Source organism: Pteropus medius, unplaced genomic scaffold, assembly GCF_902729225.1.
Source record: "Pteropus medius unplaced genomic scaffold, Ma_sr-lr_union100, whole genome shotgun sequence".
Taxonomy (NCBI): domain Eukaryota; kingdom Metazoa; phylum Chordata; class Mammalia; order Chiroptera; family Pteropodidae; genus Pteropus; species Pteropus medius.
The window spans coordinates 7,003,533-7,028,182 of record NW_024351730.1 but is presented as its reverse complement, the minus strand read 5'-3'; the positions used below and the strand labels follow the sequence as shown (position 1 = coordinate 7,028,182).

The window sequence follows — 24,650 nt, the reverse complement described above, 5'->3', positions numbered from 1 at the left end:
CAAATGCCGTATTAATGAAAATTGACAGGCAAAGCTACAGTTTATATGGAAACACAACAGCTAATAATAGGGAAAATAATCTTGAACACAGCTCAGCGAACTACAGCCCACAAGTCACATCTGGCCCAATGCCTGTTTTTGTAAATAAAGTTTTTGGAAGATGGCCATCCCATTTATTTACATATTGTCTGTGGCTGTTTCACACTGCATCACAAAGTTAAATAGTTGCAACAGAGAATATATGGTTTGCAACACCTAAAATATTTATTATCTGCCCTTTCTACAGAAAGTCTTCCAGACCTTGTCCATGAAGAACAACAGAGTTAGACTTCCAGCCAGTGAGACCGATTAAAAATCTAACAAGAGTAACAAGAGGGTATTACTGGCATAAGAATAGTCAAATAGACCAATGGAATATAAAAGAAAGTCCGATAACAGACTCACATTTATATAGTCATAAAATTTACAGCAAAAGTGCCATTGCAGTACAGTGGGAAAAGAATGTTCAAGAAAATTTTCCTGAATCAATTAAATATTTGTATGAGGGTAGGGAGATGAATCTTTATTCATTCTTGAGCTACCATCTCACTATTTCTTATCCTACCTATTCTTTTTTTTCTTCTTTTCTATCAACTGAGTATTTTTTATTACTCAGTTTTTCTCCTCTAATAGTTTCTTAGTTATACATTCTTTTATTAACCCTTGAGTCATCCAAGGATCATGAGTAAAGCCTGAGGTATTTATCAGGACCCTGCCATCTTGGCAGGGATTGAGGGATTGGACCAGAAATTTCTGCTTACCTTTTTAGGTTCCCAGATGCTGCTGCTTGGTTTTTTAGTCTGTGCACATGATAAATGTAGGAACAGCAAGTGTCCCCAGGAAGAAACTACACAAACTATTGGGCTCCCTTGTCTTCAGTTTTCTCTTCTCTCGGATCTTGGCCCTCCAGTACCTCCCTACCTTTTTTTCCCAGCGTAGTGAAACTGTAGGCCAGCACTTCCTGTTCAACTTCTATACCTAGAGACGTGAGTAAGCAAGCACCCCTAGAGTAAACACTGGGATCAGTGTAGGGCTCCCCTCAGTACTTTTCTCTTACTCCCTATATCCTGGCTGATGGTATTCAGCTTCTATAGGTGACCTTGGAGGACTGACCTTATGTAAGCTAATCCATGTCCAGAAGACAGACCTCTCAGGTTAAATTTTAACCTTCACCTGAGCCTTGAGTAAAGAACACATCATGACAGGAACACTGATTTGCTGTGCACTGGAGGATCTTCTGCACACAGACTATCTCCTGTGTGCTGTATATACTAGCTGACAAGATGTAGACCTGTGCTTTCCAGGGCGGAATGCAGCCGTAGCACTAAAGGGTTAACCGAATAAAAATCAGAAATGATTGTGTTAAATAGTGCCCCCCAAATGCCCCATCACTAGGCATACAGTATAAATATTTAGTAAGAATAGGCCATTAAATAATTATTTTTTCCAAATGTATTAGTATAATTGGACAAATTAGACTGGATTATTGATGAGTATATAAGCACTGTAACATTTTGTGTGAATAAAGGCTAATGCACAAATTCCATGATGTCGACTGAATTATGCTCACATAAAGAAATCTTATGGGTAGCCTTTGACAGTGGCTACCGGCGGCCGTATCTCACTAGAAAAGCTTAACATGTTTTTCTTTAGAGATGCTGTCAAGCAAAGAGCCTAAGGGATTGTGCATCTGAGGGACTGGAATAAAAGGGACATAAGGTCAAAGAGATTGTTTTTGAAATAACTGAGATGTTTCATTTCAATTCTTTGCATGTAGATTGTTAAGCTACAGTTGAGAATTTTAAATGTCTATCTAGTACTGAAATATTTTCAAAAGGTAAACTTAATGTAACTAGTTTTTCTCAAAGTCCTAATGATTTTTTTCTATGTATTTGTATTATCGTGTTTGATGTATTACATCTAATAAAAAAGAACTAGAAAGTCAAAAGAATCGATAATACTATTGAACTATCAAAACCCAGGAGCTCAACTTGAGGGCTCTTAGCCTTTACATCAGCTTGGATGTTCTGTGACTCCAATGTTTGTTGTTTTTGTTTTGTTTTGTTTTGTTTTTTCACTAAACCACAATGCTATTCTTTTATTTTTATTTGACCAAGAAAAGGTACTTTAAATAAATATCCAGCTTCAGAAATAGCCTCTGGATAAGGGAAAACACCATTTGGCTTCTATATCCAATATTCTTTGGAGATAACATGTTTTGTCATTCATTACTGTCCAAAAAAGGAAGAAAAAAGAAAACAAGATTTAAAATGGATTTTGGTTTCTGTTTCATTAATTAAAACTGACACTAGTCTTCTGAGAATTACACTTCTCATAAGCAACTGGACCTTGTTAATTCTTTCTAAGTTGCTTTTATAAAATTGACCAGAGGAGAAGCACATTTTTCATTTCCCCATCTGACATTAGACAAAAGTCAGGTATAGATTGTGAAGATTTCCAATAAAAGCTGCAAAATGAGGAATACTCTTTCCTGAATTGGAGCACCACAAGTCCCTGGATAGAAGACCCTTTGTCACATTAGTAAGCACTTGTGGGTATGCGTATCTCGTCACACTGAACGGACCATCCCACTCTGCTTCGTTGCATTTATACAATTAGGCTCAAATGAAGATGAAAGGCTCTGTCTACAACCAATCCTAGCAATTCAGATTAACTTTTAAGTTTGTTTTATATGCACAGGCTGTTATATTAACAAATGTCATTGTGCATCATATAATCACTGTGTTAAAATTCACTGTTACTTCTTCAGTGGTTAGACAACTGTAAGAGGACATTTGGTGCCAAAGAAGACGTGTATAGGATCAACACAGATGCACAAGTAAGTCTCTTATTCTTAGTTTTGCTATATTTCTATATCAGGTAAAATAATATTTATGCTCAAATGCCCTCTATTTGATATTTTTCGAAATAAAAAATATTTTTAACACTTTTCATTTTTGTTATCAGAACAATCTTTGTAAAAGTTAGGTTCAGTGAAATATTGGCTTAGTAATGAAAAATTCACTTTAATAAAAATGAACGACCAGCTTGTGACTGAAGCGTAGTAACATTCAATAGATAAGCTTGATGGCTATCTGGACAGTCCAAGTCAACTTTTAGTTGCATCTGCCTCTTTAAAGAAATCTTTGTTCTGCCTTTGTATTCAGCAGATAAATTGGTCAGGAAAGTAAACCTAGGAGTGATGTTATATACATTCATATTAGCCTTTCTAAACATGAAATTCTGACAGGATCAACTGTAATGGTTTTTGCTAGTATAAAATTCAGGAAAATAGTAATATAATTTCTTAGAGAAAAGTTCACATGCATAACACATACATTACATAAAGTGAGGATAAATTAAGAGCTACAAATTATTCTAATAGAAGTGTGACTTCCTATGGGCAAAATGTGTTCCTCAGATAATGACCCCTGCATTTGACATCAGATCCTAATCTTTTTCAACGCCAGTTAGATTACAGATTTCTAGACACTGTAAAGTACTTTTTTAAAGTTTAAAAAAAACTGAAACATTGACAAAATATAGTATACTCTCCATAAATGTTACCTATTTGCCAGGCACTGTGCTAAGCATGTCACATTCATCGTCTCTGTCCTTACAACTCTTATCTAGTAGATGCTATAATTATCCCCATTTTGCAGATGAAGAATTGAGGCTCAGAGAAACTAACCTAAAATGACTAAGTAGTTAAAATTAAGATTCGAACCTAAGCAAATCCTGCTTTGTTATAAAGAAATTGTCAAATCATGTGTATAAAGAAAGAAAGGAGGCAAAACAAGGAATTAACCCTAGACTAGAATTAGATCCTTTGGTTTGAATTCTTTGCCACTATTTAACTGCATGGCTTAAGCAAGTAATATTAACTCCCTTTTTCCTATATAAATTAGGTGTTTAGACTAAGCGATTTCTTATATCCCTTCTACTTTGAAGAAAATGAGCTCCATCTCCAAGAGTCTACATCAGTTAATATAGCTCTAGGTTTTCTACTAAATGAAAATTGAAAACTCTATACATTTAAGATTTCATTTACATCTTTTCCTTTCATATTCAGCTCCTTGAGACTGGGGATCCTTTTTATACATTATCTACTACCTGTCCTTGTGTACCAGTATAGCCTTTTTGTATAAAAACCCATCAATAATTATTAGAAAATAAATGGAGAATGTATATGCAAATTTCAATATGCTTAAGAAGCAATAATTTAAAATATAGCGTTAGCATATTTAGTGTCATTTCTGGTTATTCCGAACTATAGAATTAATTACATTTGTGTTATTTCCTACAATTGTGGTGAGCATAAGCTTTATCAGTGGTTTCCATTATGTCCCAAAGTAGAGGCTGTGGATATATGCATAGAGTCAGTTCTATTTTATTTATGCTAAAAAAAAAAAAGAGAAAAAGTGCTTAAAACTCAGTTGTTAGTTTCCTTATAAAACTGTGTAAAGTAAAACCTCAGAAATTTAGATATGCTAATAAGTTTAACATGGGATTATGCTCAACTAGTGTTCACAGAATGATTCTCTACATAATTTATGGTAAGCTGTATTGAGCTAAAGTTCACCTTTGCTTAGCAAATCCTTTCTAAATTGATAGGAATAAATGTTACGTAAATAGTCCTTCAGAGGAAACTACTTAGAAAAGCAGGCTTCAAAAGGTATCTTTAGAAGCAATATTTACGTTATGGCAGTTGCAGTTTTAATTAGAAGTCATTTTTCTCCATTAATGAAACCAGGTCCAAATGGCTGTAGATATATTAATGTAATAATTTTTAAATAGTCCATAAACTAGATGTTTCACTATGTATTTTATATACCTTAGCCCATTTGATTCAAACTTAGTTGTGTTGAATTTCTGAAGTTTACTAAATTAAATTTGAAATGCAGTTTAAAACAGACATCTGCTTTCGATATTTTACCTTCTGTCTCAGCACCAATTATGGCAACAATAGGACCTAATTAGACAGTAAAAGGTAGGTAGCCTAGAATGAGCCACACCAAAGATAATCTCATGAGTATTATATAAGCCAATTCTTTTCTGAGAACTAATTCATTTATTTTCTAATCAGAAATTTTCCAATTTACTAAGAACAATCTTATGACGTTTGGGTGTTTTTGTTTTTGTTTTTTGAAAGGCTATAAAAACCTAGATAAGGATCAGGTATAATAGCCAGATTTCCCAAATCACATTAGTTCGATTTTATTCTTTGTAACTTTTACACAGAAATAAACTATAGCCTAATGTAGTTATTTGGCAAAGTGTTAAAAACACCCTGAATTGTTACAGTAAATGTTTTAAAAGTTTTATTCTGGAGATAGCATCATACATTTTTCTTTGGGATGTAATTAAATGTTCTCCAATTTGCCTGGGACATCTGTGACCCTAGAAAAAGTGATTTCTTACACTAATTCTTGGTCTTTTTCTTCCTTTGTATTTTTGTGACCCGATCACCTTCTTGCTTAGCAAATGGAAATTCTAGCAGTAAGTGACCTGTCTTAATTTATAGACTACTTATCCGTGTCAAACAAACTGGTTTTCACTCGCCATCTGTGACCTAGCGGTATTGTCATGGTCTACTTTAAGAGTAGTATGTGCTTCAGGTTTGCGTAGTCCTAATCTATGAAATGTTGGTCCTATAAAAATAAATTTTATAATTAATATGTACAACTAGCAGCCTTTTAATACATTTATAACTAATATCTCCTTTTAAATGTCCTGATTTTAAATCAGAGTGCATGTTAATTTCATTGTCTCACTTCAGTGAGATTACAAAGTGTTTTTTACTTTAGAAAAATGAATTCATTTTTAGGTAGGAAGTTATCTAATTTTGCTTTATCAAGCACTTATTGATAAATGCAGTGAGATATAAATCTTGACGCAAAAGTATATGCATTTGAGTTATGAATTTAAAGTTTTAAGTTACAGTGAATCCTTTTTAAAGCAGCCTATGTATTGCCTGCTTAAAAAATTGTCTGTCAAAATGTGCTTCACACTAAAAATGAATTATGTAACAATATTTTTAAATTTTTATTTTAATCAGTCTTCAAAGCATCTTTCATCTGTCTTTCATCAGCTTCACACTGTATTAACTTGCTTACTGCAGAAAAATAAAAGCCAAGACAATTTTAACATTTATTTATAACTTTTTATTGGAAATATGCAGTCTAGTCAAATATGGAAAATCGCACCTAAATTTAATGCAATGTTATTTATTTCTAGGAACTGGAGCTCTGCCGAAGGTTATACAAATTGCATTTTCAATTGCTACTTCTGTTCCAAGCCTACTGTAAACTTATCAACCAAGTAAATACAATAAAAAATGAAGCAGAGGTAAATACTCAGTTGTACCAAGCATCAGTAACCGATTCTAGAAAATTAAAATATATGCACACATATATACTCCTTGTAGGAGAGCTTCAGTCAGAAGTCACGTATAGTGAATCTTTTCTTTTTTTTTCAGAATTGTTTTTTTTGAAACGTGTTATTTCTATACCTATCAGTAAATAAGAAAGTAGATATCCAACAATCTTAAAAGGTTCAAGACATTAAAGGTTTCAGTAGCTGATCCGTGATCAAAAGTCTGGTAAAGCACATCGATAAAGACATAACATTATATTATGAAACCTCCTAACATCTTGTCCATATATTATTTCTGTAGTTCTAGTAACACACACAAAAGCATGTCAAAACCACTTTGAATGTTGGAAATCATGTAATGAATAGATTCAAAGATAATGACTTTTTTCCCCATTGTCAACCACTGATATTAAAACTATCACTAGGAAAATGATTTAATGTTTTTAAATGGTTAAACTTAAAAACACACACACACAGTGGTTTATATAAAATATACTGAGTAAATAACCTTTTAAAATATAAGGACTTTACAGTCAAAAAAATTTTCATAATCCTTCCATAACAGTAAATGTATTTTTACTGTCCAAGATGAAGTATATGTCACATGGTAAAACCAGTATATACATTAGTTACAGCCTGTCTTATTTATTACAGCATTTATTATATTTACCACAGCCTGTTTTATCAAGAGTATTTAAAGACTAAAGTATTTGGTGGCTAAAATTATCCCTACTGAATAAAAAACTTAAAATAGTCACGGCCCTTAACTAGTAACTTTAACATTTGCAAATCTTTAAAATACTACTACTATCAAATCTGTCTTCACAGCCAATTAAATGCTCTTTCTGTTACTGAATATACAAATAGATCTCTTAAAAAGATGTATTTGTTTTAGGTCATCAACATGTCGGAGGAACTTGCCCAACTGGAAAGTATCCTCAAAGAAGCTGAGTCTGCTTCAGAAAATGAAGAAATTGACATTTCCAAAGCTGCACAAACTACTATAGAAACTGCCATTCATTCCTTAATTGAAACTTTGAAAAATAAAGAATTTATATCAGCTGTGGGACAGGTCAAAGCTTTCAGGTAAAATATGAAGGGATTTGGACTGGGAGTTTACAGTGAATGAGTTTTGGTTTTCAATTTAATGTTTCAATATCATGTCTTAGTGAAAGAAAAACATGACTTTGTGGTTTTCTGTGGCTGTCACTAAAATGACACGAACTTTAAATTTTGTTCACTCTCAGTGAAATTTTCAATAATATATCTGCTCACATATTAAAGCAGATGCTCGGTGATTCGTAAGTAAATTTTGTCGTCAAAAGAATTAACTTAAAATGTAGTTAATAACTGCTTGATTGAATAATCTCAGGACTTAAAAATATTGTGTATTTTCAGATCTCTCTGGCCCCACGATATCTTTGGCAGTTGTGAAGATGACCCTGTGCAGACACTGTTACACATATATTTTCATCATCAGACGCTGGGCCAGACAGGAAGCTTTGCAGTTATAGGCTCTGACCTGGACATGTCAGAAGCCAACTACAAATTGATGGAACTCAATCTAGAAATAAGAGAGTCTCTACGCATGGTGCAATCATACCAACTTCTAGCACAGGCCAAACCAATTGGAAACTTGGTGAGCACTGGATTTTGAGAAACTTCGGGCATTTAGGAAAGAAACTAAAGATGATTAAGAATATTAACAAGCACCTTTTACGAACCCTTGCGATTCACCAATAACTTTTTTTGGCAGTATCTCCAACCAGTGTGTACCTAATAATCAAGATAAAAAAGAATGTCAAAATCGAAGATCTGAAGAAACTAATTGTTTAACAACTGCCAATACCTCCGACAATAACTGTGTGAAGAAGGAATTTTTAAATTACTTAACCTATGTGAACAGAAAAGGGCTAAAAGTGATGCATACAAATACATACATTACTTTCTAGAAAAAGAATTGTAAGAATGTTTGCAATAATGGCCTCTAATACTGAGACAGTGGAAAGCAGGTGAAATGAGGCTGAAATCGAGGCTGGTTCATTTTAGCTGAAGACCTGCAGAGCTGCTTGGGTTTCTAGCAGTCATAAGCATAATCTATAAGTCATCTACATGAAGAACATCCAGTCGGATAGATATACACAGAAAGACTTATTTGCAAAACCATTGATTTTTCAACATGTGGGATAAGGGTGTGGGTGTTTTGTTTTTTAGTCTGTATAAGGAATTGTGTGTGTGTGAGCTGGGATGTGTGAATATGTGATAGTCATATTTTCAAGGTATGGATGTTTGGTGATAACGTCTCAGAGCATGCCTGAAAGAGCACTGCAAGATTATTTTTGAAAAAATTTTATTTTATTAGATCTAACTCTTCATAGTGTGTAAATGTTAGAACATTTTAATATTTTAAAACTGGGCTTTCCCAGTATTTCGAAAAGAAATAATATATCTGTTAATGTTATTGGAATGCTGCTCAGTTCTCTGATCAGTGCTTATGTTACGATTGTTGATAACTAACCAAAGTAGATGCCTGCAGAGACTTTAAAATGTAAAATAAAGATGTATGCTGCCCGTCAGCTATTCTCATTAGAAAAGTTAACTTATTTTACTCCATAATTATTATAGAAACTGTATAGATTAAAACCAGTATTTTCTTGTACATTTGTGCAATGCACTGTTATACAAGAATGGGTGTACAAAGCTAAAGAAAAAATTGTGGTCATTGATGGTAGAATATATGACTTGCAGGCTCCGAAGTCTGCAGAATTCAAGAAGAGAGAAGAGAGATGCAAATGCATTTTTATATGTTTATTCAGGACTCACATGTTTCACCCTAAAGGAACCTGGGGCTACGGGGGAAAATGAAAGGAAGCCTGAAGACCGACTACCAAAACATGCAATATACTTACTCACTGTCTAAGTCTGTAGCATAACATGAACTGGAGTCTCTGTCCTTTTTTAAATAGCATTTTGTAAAAGAAATGAATGTAGTCCCACAATTCCTCTGATTTGAAAGGAACACCTTGTATTTTTTATAAGCATCTCTTATCCACTGTGACTTTCCTTTTAAACTGGGCTCTGATTCCAGAGTTTAGAATGTAGAAATGAAATGCTTAGCTTTGCCTTTTCTTGGGGGTGTGGACCCTGCCAGAAACGTAATTATGCTCAAGTGCATTAATTGAAGGCACTGTGCACACCATTGGACTGCTGACTTTAGTTGTTACCTGTAAAATTCCGTAACTGGTCACGGCACATTCATAATCACTGTATTTTTTGACCCTGATAAAAACAATTATTTTGATGGTGTTCTGGTACTGTAAATGGTGTCCTTTAAATTATTTAATAACTTGGGTGTGGGGCAGGAAGAGAGGGCTGGTGTCCAGAGACACACACCACACTTTACATCTTATCAGCCCCTATTTCTCTCACCTATCCTTTTTGTTAAAATAAAAAGCATTGTAGCTGTTGGTTTCTGTTGTATTTTAAGAAAGGATGAATGACTACAGTGTGCATCATTAAGAAACTTTTCAAATGTTACCTTCGTTATTCTTAATTTTCCTTAAATGGGGGAGAACAAAATTAGTTAATTACCCAAACCAAACCTTTCAAACACTTGAGATTTGCTTTTCATATTTATTTATATGTAAGTCTATTAATAACATAATAAAAATGAATACACCCATAGAAATCAAGATGCAGTCATTAAGATTGTACATTTTGTAAGAGGATTTTCGGCAAACCCATACTTCTTTGCTCCTTGTCCTCTGAATCCAAAGTTTGCATTCATTAAAGTATATCAAATCCTTTAGGAAACACTTTTAGTTCCACTCAGAGCCCAGTTTTTGCTCATATAACCTTTTTCCTTTGGCCCAGTAAATTAATCATTTTTAAACAGTGAGTTTGTAAAATAACACCAGGAACGATCTGGCAGTTTCCCTGTGATGCTTCTAAAATAGAAGGCGAAAGGGTTTTTACACAATGTAGGAAATATTTCCTATTTTTAGTGATATGAAATATAGTATGGGTACAACCTACAATCTACCTTAAATTCAGGAAGTACACATTCTCTTGGAACAGACTCACCATTTCAGAGTAAGTTTCCCTCCTGTAGGTCTGTGAGAACTGCTCATATACCACACCAGCACAACCTAAGTGGAAGGAAATCATATTAGAATCAATGTAATTATAATTGTTTTATGACTTTAAATTTTCAAAGTATTCCACTGTCACTTTAGCAAATATAGGAAATATGAAGAGAATTAGACTCACTTCTCTTAAAGAAAACAGCAATCTGGAGCACTTCCTCCTAGCCTCTCACTCTTTCACTTAAAAAACGGCATTTTCTAGATATCTGATTGTACACATACAGCCTGACAGTGCCTTCTCATTGCTAAAATAACACCGTAACTCTTATGACAAAAATGTTTTTGTGCCACTTTGTCCAGTGTCTGAATGCCAACCAAGTAAAACAGTTCAGTTCTTGCTTTCTCAACTGAAAAAGAGGATTAGGTGCTGTTAGGAAAATTAAAAGCAAATAATATTAAAGAATGACTTAACTACCCCCGTTAATAGCCAGTGAATTTCTCTCTTAGGGCCCACTGCAAGTATCTACTATTCTTTCATTCATTCAGCACTTAACTGAGTGCATATTATATACCACTTGCATGCCGTGTGAGTCAATTGAGTTTCCTATCCCTGCCCCGACCCTCAAATCAGTAGTGACAGGTGTCAGAATAAGACACATCAGACCTTCACCCACACCTAGAGTTGTCACTCATTATTCTCTGACCCCACCACCATTTTATCTGACCAGTCTCCTTACTGGTATACAGGCATCCACTGTATAGTGATTGCTTTTTAAAGTGAATCTGTGCCCCACCTCAGCTTTAAAACCTTTCAATAGATTCTCACTGATGACAAAGAGCGGTCTTCTTGAGGAAGTCTAAGAAGTCCTACCAGTCTCACCAGCCATGCCCATCCCTATCCTGTCTGTCCTAGCACCGTGGTTTCCTCCCGGTTTGCTCTGCCACTGGGCCTTTGCACATGTTAGCTTAGTCTGGAAATTTTCTCCTTCCTCTCTTGATCTAATTCAACTCATCCAAACTTCAGCTCAACTGAAATGTTTAAGCAAGGCTTCTCTGACTTCCCTAAGTCAGATTCCCTATTCTAGGCACTTAACTGGCTCTTCCATGCTCGCATGACAGAACTTCCATTTTACATTTTATGCAGCAATCTACAGGCTACACTGGAAGCCCTGTAAGAGCAGGGGCCACAGCTGTATTTTTCTGTAGTTAAGTGCAAACTGACTGCTGGTTTTCACAGTTCAATTCCGTAAGCAGCACCTGGGGTGTTTGTTAAATGTGTCAGATGGTGGTTAAGTAGGGGCAAGGACCCGGAAATCTGCACTTTTACAAGCACCTTTCTAGGACCATATGGATGCTGATGGGACTTTTCCCTCGCTACAGGGGCTCTAAAGACCTCGAACTTATTTTAGCTTTTATTCCACACACTTGTCTGTCAACAAGTATCTGAGATTTAACAGACTTAACATGAATGGGCCCTCTAAGGTAGTAAGGGTTAACTTACATGGGATGGTTAGAAAATTGGAAAAAGGCATAATATGCACCCAGTTCCTATTATGTGGTTTCTGTAACCAGTAGAGAACCCTCAACTGATTTCGTTAGAATCCCGAGGCTCTAGCTGAAGTGCCATCCCTGACCAAAGCAGCCTGGGATTGGGGCCTGCCTTGGTGCTGGAAGCCATTCGGCACAGTTAGGATGAGAATCCCTAGGTTAGATGGTGTAAAATTGTGTGCAGTTATGTAAGTGCAAGCCAATAAAAACTAAAGCTGTCAAACTCACTTGAAAATCTAAGTACGCTTAGGCCTATTTTTAAGTTACACACCTGAAGCCCATTTGATGAAATTATTTAACATCTTAAAGAAGCTGCTCACTTAGCCACGTGTTCCAAGCCCCATCTGTGAAATTGTGATTAACTCAGTTTTGTTCAGCCTCCCTCCCCCAGTAGTTTGTTACCTGCTAAACAGATCACTGGGATGCACTGAAGCTCCCACCCACAGCTAGCCAGCCACTTGCGGTTACCAACCGTCCACATAAGAAGGCATGTTTCTCCCTCTCTCTCCTTCAGAAGCATGCTTATTTTAAGGGTTAAATGGCTTCTCTCTATTCAACATCTTGCTTAAAAACTTCAGATCCACGTAAGCCGTAAACGTCACATCTACGAGCCCCTCTAGTTTCTCAAGTTACTTAGTTCAGAGCCTGGCTGCTCCAGATGCACTGTATGAATATTAATAAAGGCAAAGTGACAGGCCCAGACTGTTAGCACTGGATGAGCTCTCCTAAATCTTTTTTTTTTTTTTAAAAAAGTAAGATTGTATGCAATCTATCAATTGTTTTGCAATACTTTTATTTAAAGGCTTTGTCAAAAATACAGCCTTTCCTGAAGTACTTTGAGAAGGGAAAGGCAGAGAGAAGGGGCATGGAAGAAAAGCTCACTTGTCTGCTCCACTAGCCACATTCAGGACGAATTGTTTACATTTGTTTAAATAATATATTTGAAGCTGAAAGTGCTGTCACAGGATAGGCGTTTGCCTTTGCATCTCCCACACAAATCTTGACGATGGGGCCTTTTAGGGTCAACGTGGCGAAGTTTTACTGAGCAGGAGCATCTAGTCTGTTTACAACTCTGAAAAATCAAAGTGAGACACACATAAAGATAAACCCTTGGTGATTTCTTGTATCTTCTAGTTCATTCAAATAATTACTGAATGCACTCTAAGCAAAGCCCTGTGCTAATCTTGTCTATCCCTTCTAGGGAAGATAGGGTTAGTAGAGGGTGATTAACCATTTGTTGTGGGCCCGTGTTACATAAGATTAGTTCAGAACTGGGACATTTCTTTCGAAATAAGATGTTCTTACAGGGAGTCTTCCTGCACTTGAAGAGTGGAGAAAAACGAGGGAGAAGAACTTAAAAGCACTGCAAAACAAGGAAAGCTATTGTGTGAGGCTGGTGACTAGGAGTAAGCTGAGGGCCAGGCCTGGCATCCAGTGGCTGGCTGACCTTGTCCCCGACCCCAACCTGCTGCAAATGACCTCAAGCTGGGGCAGAAGGGAAAACAACTGCTGAGTCAAAAACAGTGATTAAGACTTCCTACTTTAGAACCTTAGCCTGCTCTGCCTTGATCTAAGTGAATCTAAACACTTTCCACACTTGGTTTTTCTCTCCACCCAACCTACGGTGATAATGTTTTCAGCGTCCAACTCCAGTCCAGTGCATTAGGCTGTCTCATCCGGTAGGTCAGGCTCCACTAGCTGTGGGATAACTAGCAAGTTTAGTCACTTCTTTCCTCATACTATCTAAGCCCCTCAGCATAGTACAGTGCTTAGTTAATAAAGAAGCAACGTTACTATTTAACTGCATAAATCTGGGCATCTTTAAGACAAATTCTCCTTTTGAGAGCTCAGACAAGAATGAACTTTAAAATCCTGTGCTTACGCTAAGTACTCTAACTTGGGCATATGCTTCATAAAAATAGTTCAGGCAAAATAATCACCTTTACCACCTCATGCTAGAACGGTATTCTATTTTTCAGTTTGCTTTCTCTTACATTACACTGAGCAGCAAGTAAGGCATTCTTCCATATTACAAGTGAGGTAAGTCTTTAAAGAATGCTAACATGACCAAGATTTGCAAGGGCAGAAGGAAACTGACATCAAAACCCTGTTTCTCAGTTGAGTATTATCGTTGAGTGTTATTTCTAAACACCTACAAAAAGCTGTCAACACCTGAAGGTCACTGGGAACCCAGCCTCTTTTAGGAAACACGTCCAAAAAACTACACCGATGCCCTCTACCACCACCCCGTTCAGACACAAAACGTAAACACTGGACTTACTTGACAGGTGATATCCTCCACTCGGTAAGGATTGTAAGACTTCTGACAAGTTCTGCAAAACTGCTTGAAATAAACCTGTGATGAGAGGAAAAACTTCAAGCAAAACCCTCTTGACATTTCTGTCAGATGCCAGTCACATGGAAGTTCTTACCTTGTTCGTGCCTTGTACACACCACACATAGGCACTTTCCCATCGGATGTTGCACTCCTTGCAGTGATAATAGCCATATTTCTGCTCCAAGAACTGAACAAAAGGATACCAGAGTTTAACCAACATGACATCTGAATTATCATCCTTCATTTCAGAAGCTGGGAAGGATTTATTTAAAATTGGCAACTTCGTTCCAGATCATGTAGGAAAATAGGGTCAGGTTCAAATTAGTTTCCACAAGGTAATTAGGTGAGCTAATGGCTTAATTAAGCACTTAAGCAAGCATGGGCCCAAAAAAGTTTACACGTAGATTAACTTGGTTCATAAAGCAAATTGACAATTGTTTTCCCTCAGACAAGCAAAGGAAAGGCCAAACATCCGGAGTTCTCTGAACTTTGAGTCTTTAGAGACCTTTGGTCTGTAGGATAGTTTGACCCTAGAACATATACATATGGAAGTGGTTAAGCTGAAGAGGAACAACACTCTGCTTCTTCAAGTATTTTAAGGTGTTCACCCAACATTAACTTCTCTATGCTGCCAGTTAAATTTCCACCAAACAGTAGTACTAGAAATCTAAGATAAGCCACGACTCATGCTTAACACGAGGTAGTATTGTTTTGTTCTTAAGCTTTCCTGCCAGTGAGAAACCAGTCATAAGTTTTGAGAATTAGGACTTTAGAAGAAACTCTGGAAAGCACTCAGCCATTTCACAGGTGAGCGAACTGAAGTCCAGGAAGGTTAAGAATTAAGATCAGTTGTGGATAACTGGATTCACTCCTCTCCTTCCCACCACCCCACACCCAAACAGCCCTGGGATGGCTGTAGAAGAGACATCAGAGGACTCCTCTGGGCCCCTAGGTACCTGTTACGCCTTTCTACTTTCCTAGGGGTACCACTTACACTCAATGTACTCCAGCCCGTTAGGGTTCAGCTAGTGTGAACCAGTCCTCCACAGTCCAAACGCTTCCGCAGTGTTATGTTTCTGAGTAAGGGTGTTTAGGAGCAAGGAAAGATCCTGAGAGGCACTATAGAAGCTCTAGAATCCAGTAGCAGCTCTGGAAATTTGGGCAGGAATCAGGGGCGGGCTGACCAGCACCCCAGAAGTCTACTACTGCTTTGACAATTAAATTCAGAAATGTAAGTGGGATCCTTGGGAATCGACTCCCCCGCGCCAGCAAGTTCACTGATGTTCTGCTGCATACCCATCCTATGCCACCCGAACATACAGTCAACACTGGACTACGTGTCCACGACTGGGGTTTTAGACAGCAAATACGCTCAGAATGTTAAAAGTGCATCATCTCTCCCTCGCCAACCTGTGGCGCTGATATTTTACAGTCGCCGTCAACAACAGACTATTAATGCTACTGTTAGAGAAAGATGACATGTGCCACTGTCAGCCGCAGCGGAAAGGCACGCAAACGTGCCTAGCGCCTCTACATGTCCCGGGCGGCCTCCGGGCGAGGGTAGGGACGGGAACCCGGCGGACACACCCGGGGCTCTGCGCTCCTGGCCGGTTCCGCGGCCGCCTCGGGCCTCACCTGGAAACGCAGGCGGTCCTTGCCGGGCTCAAGGCTCCGCGGCGACGACCTTTCGCCCTCGGCGTCCTGGGCCCTGCCCGGCGGCGGCGGCGGCTCCGGGCTCCCGGGCGCGTGGCGCGGCGCCCCCTCGCCTGCACGGGCCTCCCGCGGCGGCAGTGCCGGCCCGGCCGCCGGCTGCTCCCAGCTCGCCCGCACCGCCGCCCGGGCCTCGGCCTCCTCCTCTTCGGGCTGCGGCCACTGGGCAGCCTCCCTCGCCGCCCCCTCTCGCTGCTCCGGGCCTCGGGGCCTCGGAGGTGGTGGCCCTGGCTCCCCGTCCGGCGCGGTCTCGGCCCCTTGCAGGAGTGCGGTCAGGCAGCGGGAGACCACGGGCGAGTACACGGCGACGGTGCGCGGGAAGCGCACGGGCCGCGGGCCGCCGCCCGGGGGGTTGCTCTGCGCGGGGCGCGGGGGTGCCGAGCCGCCCGCCGCGCCCTCCGGGCCAGCGCCGGCTGCGGGCCCGGGGTCCCGCGCCCGGCGCGGCAGCGAGCGCCGCCCCAGCGAGCACTGCACCGAGACGTCGCGGCGCGGGTTCACCTGCACCGCCACGTCCCGGCTGCCGGCCCTGCGCGGCCGTGCGGCCAGGCCCGGGCTCACCTGCGACAGGAGCGCCGTGAGCTGCGCCCGCTGGTAGCTGTCGAGGTACTCGGCGGCCGTCAACTGCCCGTAGCCCGGGAGGGTCGGGGCCGCCCTGGGCGAGGACGAGGAGGAGGACGCGGGAGGGTAGCCCCCGCCGCGGTGCCGCCAGCCGCCCCCTCCCTTGGCGGCGGCAGGGTAGGGGTATGAGTACGAGTACGCGGCGCACGTGGGGTACATGAAGCCGTCCAGCACCTCGTCCCCCAGGGCAGCCATGAGCGCAGCCCCAGCGGCTCCCGCCCGCCGCCGCGCCCTAAATAGACAGCCTTGCGGGGGCGGCGCCCGCCCCACACCACCTCTCGCCACGCTGAGCCGCTCGCCGCATCCTTCCCGCCACGGCCCGTGTCCACGCGTCCCCGCCAGGAGGGCTGCTCCCCGTGTGGAAAATTTCCACCCCCAAAGGTTCGCACAAATACCCTTAGATTATCTGGAAAGAAAGCTTTCTTTGCGGTGCAAGAACTGATTTGTAAGTGAACTTGCCAGAGGGAAAGAGAATTCCAACAAGAGAGATCACTGGGATCAGCTGAGCCAGGTGGTCCCCATACCTTGATTGCCCAGGTGTCTGGGCCACCCGGGAAGCTGAGGGGAGGCTAGGTGCCTCCGGCTAGTGAGCAAAAATGCGAAGGTTTGCAGAACTGTTTTGGGTCTGTTACCTATGACCTCAGGTCTATTTATCTCAGAGCTGCTCTGAAGTCTACCCATTGAACTTTGCAGTAGGTATACAGGGAAAGCACTCTAGGGCATCCCTGTCTAGACTAATTGTCTTCTCCCCTGGAGCACGCGCTCACTCTCACACTTGCCCCCACCTCAAACGGGGTTCTGAGACACTGTCGAGTACCACGAGGTACTGATGACTGTTGCTCTTCTCTGGGGTGGAGAGTAGTTCTCCAAATTTTCCTAATCAGATCATCCCTCCAGAGGATAAATTGATTTGGGGTGTGTTACCATAAACGCAGAAGACCCAGTCCCCAATTGAAAAGAAAACGCCTTGTCCACAGGCTGTTCCTTATCAATAGATACCAGATGAAGCAATCAAATACGTTAATGTTTCTCTCATTTGATACAGGTTTGACAATAAAATACTATATTTTGTTGTTTAATTGACCTGTTTGGGGAGTTTTCTAAATACAGGTCAAAATTCAACATTGCCAGGCATTCATAAGTTAAGCGAGCACACTTTTTTTTTTACAACAATTACAATAAACTCAATTATGCTTTACAAATATAGCTTTTTATGCATAAGATAGTGCACCAAAATTCTACATTTCCAAGATCCTGTTTTCCAGTTTACATATTTGAAACAGTCATAGAAACTGGCAATGGTGAAAACCAAGTAGCACATTTTACTTGTTCAGGCTTCACTTAAGCAGTTCCAGGTGCAAGTTATATTATGACATTGATTTGTGAAAACGCTTGGTTAATACACCAAGGCAACCTTACAATGGAAGATCAAAATCGTTATAAGCATGATAATGTGAACCAATTGTTATCCTTTATGTAAACCATATACACTACCACAGACCATAAATATGATGCAGTATTTCAGCAAGATAGAGGCTCTGCGTATCTCCATGTTTAGAGAGAAGTCTGAGTGGTTTCCATCATAATTAAATTATCTGCTTTCACTGTGCCATAGGATGTGTCTGCCATTTCCTCTTCTTTCAGTTTCTTATAAGAAATATCTGTATCTTCATCTTCATCTAGAGGATCCTGCTTGTGCAATACTTCACTTCCATACATTTTATATATTAAAACAAAAATCCCTGCTTCTGCAGACTGGAAAAGGGCATAAAGCAAGGGAAACATATACATACTTCCTATGAATCGTGGCGGAAAGGCCAGCTTGAGAATGGCAGTACAAAGCTGCACATTCTGACTACCTGTTTCCAGGCATATAGTCCTCCTGCAGTTGGGTGGAAGATGGAAGAGAGTAGCTAAGCCATAGCCTGAGGCGTAGCCTGCCAAAGGCATAAAAATTGCTACCACGTAAACAGCTGCAGGAATACTTGCCAGCAGTTCAGGTCCTAACATAGTGCCCGTCATTATGAATAGGACCACCAGTGTCACTAGCAGAGACCACAGGGAAACCTAATAATAGAAAAATGGATAAACAAGCCATCAAAAATAAGACAGTCAAAGAATTCAGGAAAGAGTCTCCTAGGCTCTTGGAATAAGAGACCCATCTAGTCTGACCGCCCACACAAAATAGAGATCTTTGCCATCAAGTCTTTGACGGTATTTTTGAAGATGGGTAGATCATCTCTTCAGGAGGCACCCAGACCCATGTTGCACAGTTATACTTGTTTAGAGGCCTGTCCTTATATCTAGTGACAACTTGCCTTCTATAACTGTGAGCCATTGCCTTGGATGGGACCTTAGAAGCAACACAGACCAGCTACTCTTCCTGCAAAACAGCCTTCAGAAGTTCACAAAACAGTTATATGGGGAAGGCTATGCTTCTCCAGGTAGATTGTTCTCAGGCTTTCAGCCTCCATCGTAAAACTCTGGAATTCTGACTGCTCCGAGCACGGGTTGAATTTGTGAATGTGCCTCTTAATAACAAAACAGTTAGAACTGAGCCCAATACACCAGGTTTGGTCTGATGAATAGAGTAGACAAATGGACATTTTCCTGAATAGGATCCTATGTTTTCCATAAGAAATTAGTTCTGGTTTTACACATAAGATAACAAGCTATTAAAATTTACGAAACCAACTGTGTGATATTTTAAATATATTTTAAGTATTTTAAAATACTTTATATCTCAGAGAATTGTTAGCAATATCAAAATAATTACTAACCTAGATTATGTAAGAGAAAAAATATAAACATAAGATGTGAGGTATTCGCTGAATTGTGCAACTCTCTCCTTTTTCATCTCTTCAGGAGCAATCTCCCACCTGTAAGTCTCTAGTGATGCTTAGGAATTATTATACATAATAGATAGATTTGAGATATAAAACGACTGACCCTGAATAAAAACATTGTGTCACCTTGACGTCTGACTGGTACATTTCATTCATTCAAGTAAGACAGGCTGTGTAAATGGCAAGGTAGAAACCTAGAAATTCCTCCTCATCCTCCTTCAGATTAATAGTTAGCTTGTTTTGTTTGTTTGTTTTGAATGGGAGTTGAGGGGTGTTTGTGAGGGAGACTACAGACCCAGAAGAACAGTTCAAGTGTTGCTTCTGGTTCCCTGGAGACTAAGGAGAAACCCCTTTGGAATCTGTGGGAGTGGCATATACTGTACTTTATAGTCTTTTAAAAATTATTTAAAGTTTATCTGGGCTGGTTAAAAAGTCTACCCTAGGGGATGTTAAAATAATTATTATATTAGTTACTCATGCTAGCGATGTACAACTGGCAGAAACCAAACTATTATAAATCAAAATTCTCCTTATATTTAACTTCATAGCGTGCCCACATCGAAAACTTTGACAGAAAATCTGATTTTTCATTGTGAAAATATTGGCTCCAAATTATCCTTTGCACTATTTTAAATCGTTCGGGTGAGTGCTGACATTGCTCATTCTAAAGTGTTTGCAAAAGTATAAAAATGTTATAAAGCATATTTATGAGTGTGCTGGTTAAGGAAGGGGAATAAGTTCAGCTTAAACTCAGCCAATCTTATTGAATTGTCTATTATTTAAATATATTTATCTGTTTTTAGCATGGAAATAGCTTATTTGATTGATTTTTCTCTTAGAATCTTAAGTTTTTATAGTAGTGCCATCACATTAATAGTATTAGCTTAATGGTTAAGTTAATATGTTCTTAATGCATCTCAAGGTTATTTATGGATATATTACGTATGTAATATATAAATATATGTATATTTACACATACATGTATATTTATTACATTCAGAATATATATGTTTGTTATGGAGCAGAATTTCTTTTACTCAAGCCTGGATAGAGATACAGAAAAGAACCCTCTGTTTTTCATATTAATAAAAGTTAGCCCCTCCATATAATCAGATTACTTTAGAAAATAAATAATATAAATAAAATACAAAAGACTGTCTTATTAAACTACATAACTGAAACACCAGAGTGGCTCTTTTTCTCTTCATGTGTCTAAAGGAATTTGTATGTACATTTTATAGTAATTAGGTCTGTATTTTATTTGACTAACTTAAAATGAGAATCCTGTTCATAATTTACTCTTATTACTATTTGAGCTTTCAAAGAAAGTTTAATTTACAAATATTTAAATTTTTCCCTCCAGTCACCTATCACAAAATCTCTCCTGCTACAAAAGCATCAGTTTTTAACAATAAAGCAATATTGAAAATATTACACAATAATAGAAATCCCTATCACTTCACTATTTTTAGAAACCATATGAAATATTGCAATGCGGAAAGTGAAAGAAACAAATTTGGTAATGGCAATATATTCTATTATTTATCAAGTACCTAATTTTATTTTGTGCTTTAAAGCCAATATTTTATGCATTCTATTATATCGCCATGATGTGATTTTAAAATTACTTTTGGTCTTATTAGTGTCAACTTATTTTTAGAAAATTAATAAAACATTTTAAAGAAACAGTCTAGTTTCTCAGAATTAGAGTTCCACCTTTAAAAAAGAGAATAAAGTGGTTCTAAATTACTGCATTTTACTCTATTAAAATAATTTTAGTTCACCTGCTTTTTTGTTATACATGAGTTGTTAGTGAAATACATGAACTGTTGGTGAAAATGTTTCCATTTTATTGCACTGCCATCTTTTCCCTACAAAATCTGTATCAGTACTATGAGTCCTGGTCATTCTCTTGTACTTTTTACTTAACCTGTGTCTCGATTTAAGCTATAATTTTTAAATTCCAAAAGGTGAAAGTTATCTTTGTAGCATAAACTTTTTAAGTTTATCCACGCAAGGGCTGCCAAGTCCTTGCCTTCCTTACCCCACTTTCCCAAATTTCTTGGCATTTCAGCTGTGGATTAAAGACCACGGACTCTCATGGTCTATCGAGTATGTAAGGGGAAGAGTGACCTTACCTTCACAATGTAGTCAGCCACTCGGTTGTATTTGTAGCGAATGAAGACTCCCAACCCAATTGGGATGAGAGTGCTACAGACAGTCAGGGTGACTGCTCCTAGGGGTAGTAATTGCACCAGAGGGGTGTTGATCCAAGCCCTGCTGTAGATCCACAAACACAGGGGCATCAAGACCAGGGCCAGGAGCGTGGAGGAGATGGTCATGATGATACTGCAGAAAAAGGGAAGACACAGAAGTCAGAATGGGTTTTGAGCCAGAGTCTCTCTTGCACATGAGTAACCCTCTATTTTGTACACTGAGTAGAGGGGAAAGAGGGAGACTGCAGGCCCCCCTCCCCTTGAAGTGAGGGGAAAACCTACTTCATCTGAGGGGAGTGACAAGAAAGCAACACTCTAAGGCAAACTGAAACATGAACCCCAGGCAGGAAAGAAAAATATCTTTGCCCTTGGCTGGTTATGAAGCTGGTACAGTCTGGATGATTTTGAGGGCAAGGAGCATTTTTGTTTTATTTTTTAAACCTCCAAAGCACCCCGTTAGACATGGTAAAGCTGCTGAATACACTACTTGTTGGATTGAACTCAATTATATTGTTCTCTGTATGAGACTGATTACTCTTTATTGGGACCAATGGCCCTATTTTGCTTTTGCATTTCCAGGGCGTCCTAGCTTCAGGCTTCCCAGGTCCCTTTGTCTTCCAGTGGCTAAAGACCTGCACCGACAGCCCACCACTCAGGATGAAACTCCAACACCCTCAGAGCAGCTCCGTCCCTGTCTAGATCTTTCCTCCACAACAGTACCTCTTTATGTCTGCCTTGACTTCTAAACCCCGGGCGTCAACACCTTCCTCTACTTTCCTCTTCCCTCTTCCATGCCTCATTCCAACCGTCTCTCTCTCCTCTCTCCTCCGTCTTGAACCCAGGCTGTAAACGCGTTGGTTAGCATGAGAAAGATGCCTAAACAAGAGACGGCTCCGTACCTGAGGTTCATGTCGCCGTCAACCAGCAGGGACATGAGATTGGAGAGATTCCCGCCGGGACAACAGCCACATAGGAGCACCGCCACGGCGGCCACCTCGTCCAGCGAGAAGATGAGCGCCAGCAGAAAGGCCAGCAGCGGCAGGAAGCCGAACTGGCAGAGCGCGGCCAGCAGCGCGCCCACCGGCCGCCGGACATGCGCCCCGAAGTGGTTCACGTCCACGGTGCAGCCCAGGCCCAGCATGGTGATGCACAGGGCGGCGCCCACGAACACGTTCAGCCCGTGGCTCAGCGGCGTGTCCCAGAACGGGGGCTCGTGGGGGACCCAGGGCCGAGGGAACGGGGAAGAGCCCCGACTGTCCCAGCCGCTGGCGAAGCTGCTGGTCGTCGGCTCCGGGGTAGGAGTGGGGCCGGGGCTGAAACTGGCGCTGGGACCCGGCCCGAGCCCGAGCCCGAGCCCGGGGCTGGGGCGCGCGCTGGAGGCAGGAGCCACGGGGAAGTCCGGGCCGGGGCTCGGGCTGCTGGCATTGGGCAGCAGCTGGTAGCTGTCCGGCTGCAGTGCGGACGTGGCGAAGGGCAGGGTGGCGTTGTCGAGGGGCAGGGCGGCGCTGGCGACGCCGTCCATGGCGCTGTCGCCAGGAGGCTTCAGGTCGGACTCCAGACCGCGCTGCGGAGTCCGTGCCCTCCCGCCGCGCGCGCCTCCCTTCGTCCTTCCGTCGCCGCCGCTGTCGGCCCGTCTGTCTGTCCCTCGGTCTGTTTCCAAGCCTGGGCTGCGTGTCGCTGACGTCTCCGCGGCGTCGGGTGCAGCAGGTCGGTCCTTGGCTCCGCTCGGGGTTCGGCAGACGCCCGGGGCTGGTACTTAAGAGAGCGCAGCCGGGGCGGGGGAGCCCAATCGCTGCGCCCCCGCGCCGGGCAGGCCCCGCCCCGCCGCCGAGTCCCCTCCTTTTAATCACCAGTAAGTGGTTCTGTTAGAGTGTAGCCAGGGGCGGAACAAAGACCTGACAAAGGACAAGAAGAAAAAAACCGTGCTTGGCTGCTGATCAAGTTCTCTGATGGGCTCTGTCTCTTTGATAATGAAATCTGGAGACCCAGGCACAGAGAGAGGGAGCTAGGGGCAAGGGGAGAGGGATGGGGGCGGGGAGAACAAATGCTTATCTGTATACACGCACGTAGACCACATACGGTGTCCAGCCTGCAACCTTGGATATCAAGAGGGAGGCCTAACTTAATATGAGCAGTTCTCTCTGGTAGGAAGATACACTCACTATCTGGCTTTAATTTGGAGACAATTTTTAAATAAGATTTTCATGTTCAGACTTAAAGTAATTATACTGCTGTTTTTTGAGCCAGGTCTTATGCAAGTGCGTGAGCATTATTTCTTTGGTTCTCACAGCAGAGCCCTGGGAGAGATACCATTAGGTCGATGTTTACGTACAAGGAATCTGAGGCACAGGGAAGTCTCTGTCTCATCAACCAAACCCACAAGTACCTGGCTGAATGTGAACCCTGATATGTCGTTGCAGAGTGCAATAAAGAGCTCGGCTAAGAAAAGGCTCTGTGAAAAATGTGTATTTCGAAAGTTCTTGGCAGATGGGAGGAGGATATTTCAGTGGCCATAGATTTATGAAGTGTTGTGAGTATAGCCCTGGCGTTAGGACGAAAGGACTGAAAAGAAATAAAGTGGTGAGCTTTCCTGTATGAGACAGGTGTTATCCCCAAACAAATCAAATTCCGAGTTCTTGGGAATGAGGACTCGATGACTTTATGTCAGTCATCTACAAAGGAAAGAGACTTCTTCGCATACAGAGGAGGTGGAGCCATCTGAGAAGCATCCGGCTGTCTGGAATGGCCATAAAGCCATAGCCAGTTGAGTTGTGAAAGCCAACGTGGGAATTCCTAGGGTGAAGTCAAGGATTAGTCTTAGCCCAGGGTCTGTCTGTGTGGAGCTAAGATCCTAGACTGAATTCTCCCTCCTGAG

The 24,650-nt window shown here is 40.8% G+C and overlaps 3 protein-coding genes across 18 annotated transcripts in view; 1 reads left to right on the top strand and 2 right to left on the bottom strand.

The window, feature by feature from the left end:
• Positions 1–9,883, top strand: part of FRYL (FRY like transcription coactivator) — a 271,172-nt gene extending 261,289 nt beyond the window's left edge. For 9 of the 15 annotated variants that reach the window (XM_039845153.1, XM_039845156.1, XM_039845159.1 and 6 more), the window contains 5 exons: positions 2,810–2,878; positions 5,521–5,538; positions 6,277–6,387; positions 7,310–7,500; positions 7,813–9,882. In XM_039845153.1, coding sequence (XP_039701087.1) covers positions 2,810–2,878; positions 5,521–5,538; positions 6,277–6,387; positions 7,310–7,500; positions 7,813–8,071 — 648 coding nt within the window. In that variant the 3' untranslated portion in view covers positions 8,072–9,882. Of the gene's footprint in view, positions 1–2,809; positions 2,879–5,520; positions 5,539–6,276; positions 6,388–7,309; positions 7,501–7,812 lie in introns of all 15 variants that reach the window. The other 6 variants (XM_039845166.1, XM_039845163.1, XM_039845152.1 and 3 more) reach the window with 5 other exon arrangements.
• Positions 6,450–17,064, bottom strand: ZAR1 (zygote arrest 1). 2 transcript variants are annotated; one of them, XM_039845169.1, is made up of 5 exons: positions 16,021–17,064; positions 14,480–14,572; positions 14,329–14,403; positions 12,930–13,119; positions 6,450–10,562 (listed from the first exon to the last, which is right to left on the bottom strand). In XM_039845169.1, the coding sequence occupies exons 1-4, from the start codon at positions 16,906–16,908 to the stop codon at positions 12,976–12,978; spliced, it is 1,200 nt and encodes a 399-aa protein (XP_039701103.1). In that variant the 5' UTR covers positions 16,909–17,064; the 3' UTR covers positions 6,450–10,562; positions 12,930–12,975. The 2 variants fall into 2 exon arrangements, 1 of the variants encoding a protein (XP_039701103.1); XR_005649122.1 differs by lacking the exons at positions 12,930–13,119; positions 16,021–17,064 and having other exon boundaries at positions 14,329–15,988.
• Positions 17,065–17,729: 665 nt separating this feature from the next.
• SLC10A4 (solute carrier family 10 member 4) lies at positions 17,730–23,443 on the bottom strand. The gene is made up of 3 exons (XM_039845168.1): positions 22,675–23,443; positions 21,698–21,908; positions 17,730–18,780 (listed from the first exon to the last, which is right to left on the bottom strand). The coding sequence occupies exons 1-3, from the start codon at positions 23,295–23,297 to the stop codon at positions 18,268–18,270; spliced, it is 1,347 nt and encodes a 448-aa protein (XP_039701102.1). The 5' UTR covers positions 23,298–23,443; the 3' UTR covers positions 17,730–18,267.
• Positions 23,444–24,650: the final 1,207 nt, after the last annotated feature.